A 12358-nucleotide genomic window follows, 5' to 3' on the forward strand; every position below is an offset into this window, starting at 1 on the left:
TAAAACCAATCAACATGAAAATTCAAATGGTTCACTAGGTGAACAGAAACCAATGCTGGCTCTTTTGTCATGATGCTAATGACAAGGACTGATACAATGCTTCCTATGTGCCAAGTTTGGTTGTCAGTGCTTCCCGTATATTCACATAATTCACCCCACACCTCACGGGGATATACCATTATGATTATTCCCATTTTGCAGGCAAGAAAACTGAGGCCGTAAAGAAAAAGAGGACATTTAGCCACATTTATCCAGCCAGTCTTGGAAAGGCTAGATTATGAAGCTGGCATCTCTGCTCTTAATTGCCATGCGACACAGCCTCTCAGAAAAGAGAGGCTGAAATATTTACTGAAATATTTTGAGTAACTCGGGGTTTGTCAAGGTGGGGTGGGTGTTGGAGATCCAGGCTCGGAACTCTGCAGCCAGAGCTGCTCCAGTGAGGACTCCTCCGCAGCCACTATGGAGCCCAAGTGTTACCAACCCTGCCACAGGGCTTGCTACTTGCCCCCAACCCCCCCTCCCCCCCCTTCCAGAACTCTGTCTTGCACAACAGCACCACCCTGTGAGCAGATTGTGCCTCACAGCCCCCACTGCTCGGTGGACAAGCACCAGCTCCCAAGTCTGGAAGGGCGCAGGTAAGGGGGTGAAACCCAGATCATGCACCTGTGCCCTCCATGCCAGGCAGGCCAGGAAAGCGATCCCATTGGCAATTTCGGCGTCTACACGGAGAAATGAGATTTCCACCTCCCACCAACATTCATATGTCGGATGCGTTAATCCCCAGCAGCTGCCAAAACCCAGTGCTGGAAACTGGATGGCTTCAAACAAGAGAAATGTATTCTCTCAAGATTCTGGAGGCCAGAAGACAGAAGCAGGACCATTTCCCTCAGGAGGCTCTGAGGGAGAACCCATCCCATGCCCTTCTCCTGCCCCATGGTGGTGACCAGCAATCCCTTGCCTGGCTTGGCTTGACGTCATTCCCGTCTCTGCCTTTGTCGTCAAAGGCGACCTTTTCTTTCCTTCTTCTTACAAAAACACCAGTCTTACCGAATTTAGGGCCCACTCTACTCCAGCATTCTTACCTGACTTATGTCTGACCTATTTCTAAGGAAGGTCCCAAACATAGGCACCAGAGGTTAGAACTTGAATGGCTCTTTGCATGGGGTGGGGGAGGGGTGTGTAATCCAACCCATGACAGTGGGGAATTACCCAGACACAGAAAGAGGGGTGCAGATGCTGGACAGCCAAAAAAAAAAAAAAAAAAAAAAAAAAAAAAGAGAGAGAACTATCCACAGTATCTCAATTGCTATGAGGGCCTTTCATTTCACATAATGATGAATAAATGATTTCAAAGCAAAAGCTGGATATGCCAAAAGCAATATGTGGCCTGTTAGCTCTCTTAGGGGAATCAGCTAGACAGGAATGTACAGTAGGGGTGAGGTGGGGGTGTTAATTGCAAAGCTAGATGGTTCCTCCCTCTGAAACCATGGCCATCAGAAGGACAGGGCCAGGCATAAGTCCTGCTACCACTAATGCCCACAGGCATCTGCCAAATATCTCTCTTTTATCTTCAAAGAGAGAAAACTTGGCCTGCAGGAGCCATCATGGATTTGAGTGGAAAAGATAAATGGAGATTTTAACCGTGTGTATGAGTTACCTAAGCCATAATTTTTCAACTGCATAGGTATATGACAGATGTTTGAAATGTACATTATTTACATAGCTGGTCTAGTCTTCTGGGCTGCTATGCGCAGAGCTCTAACCCTTTTCACACCTGACTATACACATCAAACATATACCCCTTTTATCAACAACACAGTGGCTTCTGCAGAGATGCTAACACTCCTAACACAGATCCTAGCGTTAAAAAGCTCTTCACATTTAGGAACAGGAGAGCAGATGATCTCCAGGCAATCCCAACCCTGATTCCCCACATTTTCAGAAACCCAAGTAGGACTCAAAGCTAAAGGAATCCAACTGACCCTCCATCTGCCAGAAACAAAAATAAGGCAGTCATCTGCTCCCCTCTAAGAAACGGAACATACAGTACAGAAAGCTAAGCTAGTCTCATGTTCTCAACTAACACGGCTAAGTGGATGACCCCCAAACTATATCTCCATCCTCTACTGTTACTTGCCTGTCTAACCAGCCCATTAACATCCAAAACGGAACTCATCACCTGGTCCACTGTCATGTACCACATTCTCACAACACAAACCTGGTTTGCCTTTCTTCTTCGTCGTCTTCTTTTTTTAAACCTCTTAAATCCAGTTACAAGGAACGGGCCAGTTCTTTGTTCTCAAAGATTCCCCCTCTCCCCTCTGATCCCATCCCTTTGTCTTGACTGATACAGGGTTTTCTACTAGGTGGCATGAGTACCACTCGGGTATGTGAGGTGGTACTTAGTTGAGTATTTTAACTGAAAGGGTAATGTATTTGTTTTGACGGGGGTTTGAAAAATAGAATTCTCAAATGAAACCTGTAATTTCACAGACAATACAAAATTTTCTTTTCAATTCATTTCCATAAAATAGTAGGTCAGGTTAAGGAAAAAAAATATTCAGTAAATAATATGGGGGGTGGTATCCCGACACAGTTAAAATCTTGGGGGCAGTGTGCTAATGCCATGCAGGGTTGGGAAGCATTGCTCTGTCGTGACCACTCATCATCTGATGGCTTGATCACGTGGGCCCCCTCAACCACCTCCTGACTGGTTTCCTGGCCTCAAGACTCTCACCTCTTCCATCTGTCCGGCAAGCCCCTGCAGACATCCCTCCTGAAATGCTCCTTTCATCCTTGGCTCATACTGCTTCTACAACCTTCCCCCCATCTGCCTCCTTCCCTGTCTCCTCAAATCCTACCCAGTCCTTCAAGACACAAGGAAGTCCTCCCCCTGGGCGGCCTGTCCTAATTGATATCATTCTCAATTGATATCCATTCTCAATTGTTCCATCTATACCAACCATATCAACCACCTTACTTGACTCTCAATTAGATCCTATTATTTACTGCTTTCTAATGGTCGATTCACTGAGAGCTGGTCCTATCTTAATCCAATTTTTTAACAGAAGTCATATTTTATTCATTCATGCAATAAACATTTACTGAGTACCCGATATGTGCCAAGCTCTGCGGTTGCTGGCAAAGTAGAGATGTGAATAAAATATGGACTGCCAGTGAGGAACTCCCAGGCTCATACAGGAGACCCACATGTGAACTTGTGGTTTGGCATAAGGTGACCATGTTGCTATGACACAAGTACAGAACAAATGTCACAGGAGTGATTTACTCCAGAAAGGATCTGGAAGGTTTCGTGGTATTCCAACAGACCTTCAAAGAAGGGGAGCATATTCTCAGCAGCGCCAGAGAAATTAAGAAAGTCACGAAATGGCAACCAGGTATTGCTGAAGGTAGAGTTTCTCCAGGCCTGGAGCACAGTGTGGTGACAAACACACAGGAAGAAGAGGTAGAAAAGGTGGGGGAGGTCATGCCATGAAGAGCCTTGGTCTAGGAATGACTCTGTCCACAGGCCTGAGAAACAGTGCAAAGAGAACTAATGTAACTGTAACACAAAACACAAATCCTCTGGGGACCCGGGGTGGATGAACTGGATTGGAAGATACTATAATAGAACAGAAGAAGATTTAAACAACACAGATGAAGAAGGAAGAGCAGATTTTAGAAATACTTAGGTGGTAGAAACTGGATTTTCTGACCAACTGGTTGGTTGTACATTCCAATGTCACATAAAAATAGTCTAGGGATTAGCTACTTAAGGAAAAGTTTACTATCTACTGAAAAAATTACCCATGCCATTTCTTTCTGGTATTACTGTGGCTACGATTAATTTAGGGTTGACTATCGCCTACATTCCTACAAACTACAAGAACCTCTACTTTACACCTTACGGATTAGCCTCCAACACAGTCTCCATGACTGATCTACAAAAAGCCTGCCCTAAATTCAGAAGTCAGCATATTATCCCACCAGCGGGGATCTAACCAGATTTTGTTTCTTGGTTATAACTGCACTCAGCATAAGCAGTCGTTGTACCAAAGAACATGCTATTGTCTGAACTGCCCTAACTCTCTGGGGCACAGGGAATTTAAGCCAGGATTGCTCTGGGCGTGCAAAAATGCTAAGGCTTTTATACAATATACTCATATTCCTTTTTTCAAATAAAAACGTTCGCAAGAGTGTAAAAGATATTGAAATACCAAGAGAGGTGACCTTTTGTAAGCGCATTCATGTTCTCCTGGGAAATAAAGAATAAAGTCATTCACCACCAAGTGTAATATTCCTCACTTCTACTTGCCTGATGAAAGGAGTCAACACAGGTAGTTTCAAATTAAAACACAGTTGGAGTAGCTGGCTGAAAATGGATCTCTGCAAAGACGGGAAAGGAGGCGACAGGATGCTGTTTATTGAAACTTGCATATGATTATAGCCTCGTCCACCACCACCACCCCCATTACTCTGAGCGCCAGGATAAGCCCTGCACATACTTAATGCAATGCTTGGGGATGGCAGGAAACAGGGATTCTATTGCAAAATGAGCACTATTCCCACATACCCCACGTACAGGGAAGCACATGACTCCAATAAGTAGAAAGGGCAAAGGTCATTTCTAACGATTTCTGTGTAAGTGCTCAGAAGTCCTGGGATGGCTCATTACAGAGTCACTGCAGGGCCCGATTCTGTAATGGAAGTGGGGACCAGAAGGACCCGTCACAGACGGGAGGGAGGTCATGTTACTCGCCAGGGACACAGCTGGTTGGTGGCAGGCCCAGATTAGAACCCCGAGTGTCCATCCTCCACTCCCAGAAAACTCTCACGTCTCTTAAAATAACAGAACATAAGGAACTGGGACACACAATCAGCTGTGCCCCAGAATTCATTTCTATAAAATGAAAACTAATAAACCCATCCAGGCAGTGTGCTGGTCATTCTTCCCCACTGATGGTATTAGTTAGGTGGGCAGAGAAAAATTGCTTTAAATTTCTTTAAAAGATGTCAATTTGGGGCTTTTGACTTATCTTCTCAAATCCTTTAAAGCCATTGTATTAAAACTGTCTACTCTTTTGGGACGCCTGGGGGGCTCAGCTCGTTGGTGGAGCGTCTGCCTTCACTGCAGGTTGTGATCCCGAAGTCCTGGGATCAAGTCCCACATCAGGCTCCCCACAGGGAGCCTGCGTCTCCCTCTGCCTACGTCTCTGCCTCTCTCTCTGTGTGTCTCTCGTGAATAAATAAATACAATCTCTAAAAAATTAAATTAAAAAATAAAACTGTCTACTCTCTTGTTCTCTATTATGACAAGTACCAGACTTAAAGTGCCATGACTTTGGGGGTGTCTCACATTAAGAACATGCTCTGTAGAACCTTTCTAGTGGAAATACTAGTTTCTGATTCTGATCAACAGAAGGCCCCCAAATGTGGTGGCATTACACATGCAACACCCAGAAGCACACATGTCCAGGGCTGGGGGAAGAAGAGAGTGAAGAAAACACAGTGAGTAGCATCATTTGTGTGACGAGGTCACAGGTCACACAGTTGACAGGGCCCTAACAGCTTCACCAACAAAAGCTTTGGCGCCTTGAAAATTATTTCATGGAGGTACGTGAGCATGTTTTCATATGTAAAGCACTAGGAATTACACAGATATTTCCCTCTTTGGGGAAGGGGGAGGATTTACTTTTATCTCTAGTTAATTGATATCATAATTTCCAGTTTTAGAAAATCCAGAAGAATGATCCCACATCCATTTGATCTCACCTCTTTTCTTCTTCAGATAATGCATGCACATTGAGTTATTCATCCTGATTTGAACAAAAGGCAAGATTTTCCCCCTTTTCTTGCCCAGAAACTACCATTGGGAAATTAATATTCAAGATGAACAATGAACTCATCTCATGGCCTGTGAACTTGCTGGTTGCCAGGAGAAGGCCTGTGAATTCCTAGGGTTATTTTAGATTTGGTAGCATGAATTGGGAGCTTACACCGTCATAAAAGACCTGGTTTTCAAGAGTGAAAGTTTCAGAATTCTCTATTGAACTGTGTTTCCACAGGATCTCTTTTAAGTTTTATATGCGCCTTTTCGAGCCTCTTGAGTTTAAGTGTAGTTTATCCTGAAGCTATATGAAAAAGCCCAGGCTAAATGTCAAGCCTATTGCTATAAATCACATTTCAAACTGGTAATTACTTATTAGTGGAGAGAAGGCTGTTTGAAATGGTGCTGTCTCATTAGAAAGCTATTATGGAATGCCTACAATTCTGCTTTAATAAACAGAGTTCAACTTCAAGTATCTACTGTGTGACAGGTATGCCGGGCCAAAACAACAGCTCTTAAAATTTCCAAGGATATCTCTCTCTTTCTCTCCCCTTCCCCAAAGTTTTTTTATTTTTTAACGTGATGTTCACCCCATATTTTTTACAAATAGTTGTAGGGGGGGAAGGTGGATTTCTAAAAAGAGTCTCAACTGAAGTTAGAGTTCCTTGTTTTAAATAACTCAGTAACTTATCTTGTCCTTTGAACTCAGTATGAGAAAAACCCTTTTCACTGAAAGCGAATTATGATAATACCAGTAGTTATTATACCAAAAGACTGGACAAACAGAAAGAAGAAATATGAAAAGACTCGTGTGTTTCTCAGCTGCTTCATTTTCTATTCCATTCTATGTGACAAAGGCTCTGTTTGTATCCAGAGTCACTAACTTGATACAAGTGGATTTCCTTTACATTTCTTAAGAGGAAGAGAACTTCCTGTAAATGATCTCTGCATGTTTCAATACACCATCTATTCCTATCAAGGCTCATATTTGGAAAAGAGCCTATTTGAAAAGGAAATTGATAAGATACCCCCTCACACCCACACCCACACACACAAAAGATGCACATGAGCGATTCCATCTATTCTCAGTGTCCATGGTAGGCGTCCGTCTTAATATTTACTATCTCCTTCCATTAACACCAATACCTTTTATTACATGTTTTAGCTAGCATTTAGAATGATGAATAAATAATAGCCCACTGTCCCTGAGCAAACCACATTATAGCCAACCCTTCAGCCCCATGAGAATCTAGCAAGGCACTTTGCTCTCAGGGGATACTCCAGAAAATGCTGAATGAATGACACAGCTCTCTTTCCCCCACCTCTGGGGTTTCTCTTCTAGGTAGGTGCCTAACATTAAACCTGCATAGCAAACCATCAACCCGAAAGAGCTCATCTCTCAATAACACTGTAAGAACAGCTGGTCATTTGCAGGTCAAGCAATGAAATAAGAAAAGGGAACCAAATAAAATTATCAGTCTCTTCCCCGAGCCCTCAAAAAACACCTTGCAGAACTGGCAGTGTAGCAGAGAAGTGGGTGCATTAGCAAATAATGAAAATGTGATCATAACGAACCTATGCCAGAGACGGATAAAAAGAGGCTCCATGAGACTATGCCTGAGATCACTATGCCTGAATCTCACAGGTTTGTTGAAGAAATTATGGCCACCTGCCCTCCTACAGCTTCACACCTGGTGTCAGTACTGGTTCTTGAAGAGGCATTAAAAAGAGGGGAACCATTCAGTGTGGAATGAAGACATTCAAACCATTTGAAACCTGGGGATTATCTAAACACTCAGCTCAGACATGCGTTTATGTACATATGTGTTTTGAGGTTAGATTTCCATTTAGGTGTGTCTTAAAATCTACTATCACAAGTCTGAAGAATGTAGCAACCGTAGCCGGGACTGACTGACGTTACTAACGTATAAACTGCACTTGTCACTTTGCAAATCTGGCTTTTCGTGAAAGAGAAAATCAAGGGAGCCTTATTGCCAAAATAGTACAACATCCTTCTGTGGGCAGATTTTGCAATAAAAAGGATGGTTATTTTATTTAGGTTTTACATTTAGGGAAATGTGGTCACAGGACATTTTTAAAGCATGAGATACTGGCCCCAGTTTAAAAGGAAAAAAAAAATCATAACAACTTGCTGTTTTAGGGGAAAGATAGTAGAGCTACACTGTGAGCACCAACCGCAAGCTTCAAGCAGTCTCACCAGTTAAGACAGGGCTGGGGATGATGTAGACTAGTATGTGGTTTCCAGTGTAATCTCAGCTCTTGCATCGCAGTGTGTTCAGTCGGAAAATCAATTCTTTCAAAATGAAAAACCTCACAAAAACGCATGTCTCACACATCACTGCATGCTAAGGAAGGAGAGAACGAGGGAAGAGTTCCAGGCTTTTCCTCCCTGGGCATTTCCTCCAGTATGTTATCCCCTGGGTTCCTGAGTCACAACCGAAGCCATCCCGCTGTGCTGCCAAAGGGAACTGGCTCTTTCCGAAATGCCTTTTTAGCAGCCCTGCGTTTCACGGGGATGAAACCTTTCCCGAAGCCTCCAGTTTCCATTTACCGTTTTTGTTCGTCCTTCCTGCCTGACATGCAAACACAGCCTCCATTCTTTCCATACAACCTGATTCGAAGCAACATATGTTAAACCCCACACCGGATCATGTGAGCGTTGGATCCGCATACACACCATAACCCCACAGAATGCATTCAATGAGCTCCAGCAGAGTTCTCTGCGAGCGGATCCGACGAGCCTGCGAGGTCCGTGCGGCTCTTCCCTGCCTCAGACCATCCGGAACGGTGCATGGAACCTGTTCCCTTTGCAGAAAGGGGGGGGGGGGGGGGGAAGGGGGGGGGCGTTTCCATGCCCACCAGGACGACTGGCCACAATGCAGGAGCCGGCCAGCTCGGGTACTGCAGGCAGCCCCGGACGCAGGCTCCTGCCCAAAGCTCCAGGCGGCGGCCTCGCAAGGCGCTTGCAGTCATCTATCTCCTGCAGCCCAAACGCCCGGCTCGCCCCCCTCCCTTATTTTACCTAATAGCTCGCAAACCCCATATTGAGAGGGCCTGCTGTGGATCCCGCGGACCTACAAAATGGTGGATGCGAGCTAATTTTTTCCTGCTTTCCCCATAACTTACCGCATCCATCCCCGGCCGCCCTGCCCCCGAAGCGCCCCGGCGGCGGCGGCGGCGGCGGCGGCCCGGCCCGGGTTAGAGACGCGGGCACCCACCTGATGTCATGTAGCCCCGCGAAGCCTGGGGCGCGAAGGCCGCGGGGAAGCGCTTGTGCAGGCGGTAGTCCTTCTCGCTGCGGGACCTCATGCGGTCCGAGGCCCGGTCCGAGAAATCCGAGCTAGGCCAGGCGCGCCGCAGGGTTGTGCTCCGGGTCTTCTTCATGGTGGGGGAGCGCGACCTGCCGCCCGGTCCTGGGGGCCTCAGCGCCAGGGGCGCAGCGCGCTGCGGCTTCATCCGTCTACGGCGGGCACGACCCGGGCGGACTCTGCGCACATTTTCCCCAGCCCCTCCTCGTCGGCGTCTACACCGCCAGCGGCGGGTCCGGCCCTCCCCACGCCCCCACACCCCCCCACGGCGACGGCTCCGATTTTACACACGTCCCACAATGCATTACACTTCATTTGCAATCCGCCCGGCTTATAGCTTCCAGATTCCGGGGGGGGAAGGTACGTTCGGAGGCTCCCCGGCCGGGAGGAGGCGGGGAGGGGGCGGGCGGGGTGGGGGCGCCGAGACTTGCAGCGTGAGGGCAATGGGAGCGCAGACAATGGCCCGATTCAGCGCAGGAGTGCTTAGCCGCCTGTGAGCCACGGCACAAAAGACCCAAACAAACGAGGGAGCCGAGGCCTCCGGGGCGGACCCGGGCCGGGCGCCCCTCCGCACCCGGCGGCCCGCGGCTCAGGGCGAGGCGTGGGCTTGACAGCGTCCGCGTCGTGTCCCCGGGGGCCCGCCGGCCGCGCGGCCCGCAGTCCCCGGCGCGGGCTGGCTCGGCCTCCCCTGCAGTCCCTGGGAGGCAGCCTTCATCACAGGCTCGGACGCGGGCGGCTGCGCACGGGCTCCGGGGGCTCCGGGGGCTCCGGGGGGCTCTGCGGGCGGCAGCTGCGGCCGCCGGGCTCCGCGCAACCCAGGAAGCGCCGGGCGTCCTCGCAGCCGCAGCGCCGCGTCAGTCTCCCCGCTCCGAGGCTCAGGGCGGTGTGCGCGCGTGTGAGTGTGTGTGCGCGCGCCCGCCGACACGCCCGCGCCCCCTACACAGGCAGGCTCCCACTCATGGCCGGGGCGCGTCGGGAGCCGTGGCTGCCCACGATGCCGGGCCCGCCAGTCCCGGGCTCCTCGCCGCGCTGCCTGGAGTCGGAGCACCGCTCCCGCCGGCCTCTCGCTCTCTCCGGGCGCAACACCCCGCGGCGGCGCGGGCCTCGGCCGGGCCCCAGCCTGGAGCCCGCGCTCCGGGATTTACCCCGGTTCGGGGTGGCCCCTCCCCCTCGCAGGGCGCGCGGGGACCCCCCGGCGGGGGCAGGGAGCCCTGCGGCGCCCCGTCTGGCCCACCTGCGCCCACGCCCCGAGCGGCGAGAGGAGGAGGGGGCGCCACGGGGGCGCCACGGGGGCTCCCGGTGCACGCGGCCGCTCGTCCTCTCCGTCCGCCGCCGCCCCGTGGGAGTCACCAGCCGCCCGCTAACCCGCACGCAGGTCCTCTAGCCCGCGCGGCTCTGCAGGCTGCGCCCGGGCCCGCCACCAATCGCTAGGGGACGACAGCGCGCGGCGCGGGCGGGGCGCGGGGGCGCGGGGCGCGGGGCGCGGGGCGCGGGGGGCGCCGGCCGAGCGCGGGCCCGGGACGCCGAGGTCACGCCGAGTTACAGACGCGCGGCGCCCGTGCTGCGAGCCCCGACCACGCCGTGCTGCTGCCGGGTGTTTTGGGTTTTTTTCCAAACGCTCATGCATACCCCACATGTGGGTTTCCAAAAATGCTGGGCTGGTTACAAACAAAAATAAACCTGATTTTTTTTTTCTTTCTCAGCATTAGATTTTATTTTGTTTTTGCGCTTTTAAATGAATTACTAACGATGCGACGTTCAAAATCATTTCTTTTAAATGCTGTTGTTTCGTAGCCGCAGGTGGCAAGGTGCAGAGGCAAGGATATGAAATCTTTGTTGGGGCTATGATCTTACCAGGCAGGAAAGAGAAGAAAAGAGAAGAAAGAAAGAAAAGAAAGAAAGAAGGAAGGAAGGAAAGAAGGGAGGGAGGGAGGGAGGGAGGGAGGGGGAGGGAGGGAGGGAAAGAAGGAAAGGAAAGGAAAGGAAAGGAAAGGAAAGGAAAGGAAAGGAAAGGAAAGGAAAGGAAAGGAAAGGAAAGGAAAGGAAAGGAAAGGAAAGGAAAGGAAGAAAGAAAGAAAAGAAAAGAAAGAAAAGAAAGAAAGAGAAAGAAAGAAGGAAGAAAGAGAGAAAGAAAAAAAGAAAGAAAAGAGAAAAAGAAAGGAAGGAAGTTAAGAAAGAAAGAAAGAAAGAAAGAAAGAAAGAAAGAAAGAAGAAAGAAGAAAGAAAAAGAGAAAGAAGAGAAAAGAAAGAAAAGGAAGGAGACCAACAGCAGGCTCTAAATGGTTAAGAGTTCTAGAGCAATTCGGTGCTATTCCGAGGATTGAATTCTTTGGACGGTGGGAGGGTGGACAGCAAGGTTCTTGTAGAACTACCCGTAAGGGGCTGAGTTTAAGCCACAAGCCTTAGATAATCTAGAACTAGAGCTTCCCTTCAGTAACTTAAGGCTACCCTCTGTGACCTGGGGCCAGCAAAACTCATCCATCTCTTGGGATGCTGGGGGGTAAACAAGCAAACAAATAAAATCACTAAGTATCATGTGGAACTTATATTTACACTAATCAAAATTTAGTACTAACTGGAAGCCAATTAGCTAATGTTCAGTGACATTTTTCAAAAAATTAGGAAAGTCCCACAAAATGCACATTTTGCTAGTATGTCTTCCTTACTCTAAGAGATCTTCTAAGAACACAAAGACCACAGCTTTAGAAGCTATACAAGACTACCTGTGTCGAGAACTAAGGTAATCTAAAATAACTGTATTAAGGAATGTGCGAGCTATTGACATTTAGAGATCTCAATCGAATTCAAGACAATTACTCAGTACCTCCCATGAGCCAAAAGTGGTGATATGAATGATTATAACAGTTAGGACTGAAGGCTAATGGTGATTGCTGTGGCAACTGTGGTATTTACTCATTCAGCAAATAATCACTATCTAGAATGTGCCAGCACTGTGATGGGTGCTGGACACACTGAACACCACACATGGCCCCACACAGCTTATGGTCTAGGTAGTAAGCAAATAAATGCACAAAGTGTGCAAGTTCTATGAAGAACAATAACCTCTATGAGAAAATGACATCTCATCTGAGACCTATGGGATGAGGGGGTCATGCAAGCAGAGAGTAGGGAAAATGGTGTTTCAGAAAGTGGGAACGGTACATGCAAAGGACCTGAGGTAGGAAAGAAGTGCAGCTTCTGT

The 12358-nt window shown here is 48.5% G+C and overlaps 1 protein-coding gene across 6 annotated transcripts in view; it reads right to left on the reverse strand.

Annotated features, from left to right (window-relative positions):
* Positions 1-12358, reverse strand: part of LOC112675239 (storkhead-box protein 2) — a 556032-nt gene that overhangs the window by 397414 nt on the left and 146260 nt on the right. Inside the window, exon 1 of one of the 6 annotated variants that reach the window (XM_025471838.3) lies at positions 9067-9535. The exons of 4 other annotated variants lie outside the window; for them this stretch is intronic. In XM_025471838.3, the coding sequence (XP_025327623.2) occupies positions 9067-9304 (238 nt within the window). In that variant the 5' untranslated portion in view covers positions 9305-9535. Of the gene's footprint in view, positions 1-9066; positions 9540-12358 lie in introns of those variants that run through there. One more of the 6 variants, XM_049094932.1, reaches the window with a different exon arrangement.

This window comes from Canis lupus, chromosome 16, assembly GCF_003254725.2.
Source record: "Canis lupus dingo isolate Sandy chromosome 16, ASM325472v2, whole genome shotgun sequence".
NCBI classification, from domain to species: domain Eukaryota; kingdom Metazoa; phylum Chordata; class Mammalia; order Carnivora; family Canidae; genus Canis; species Canis lupus.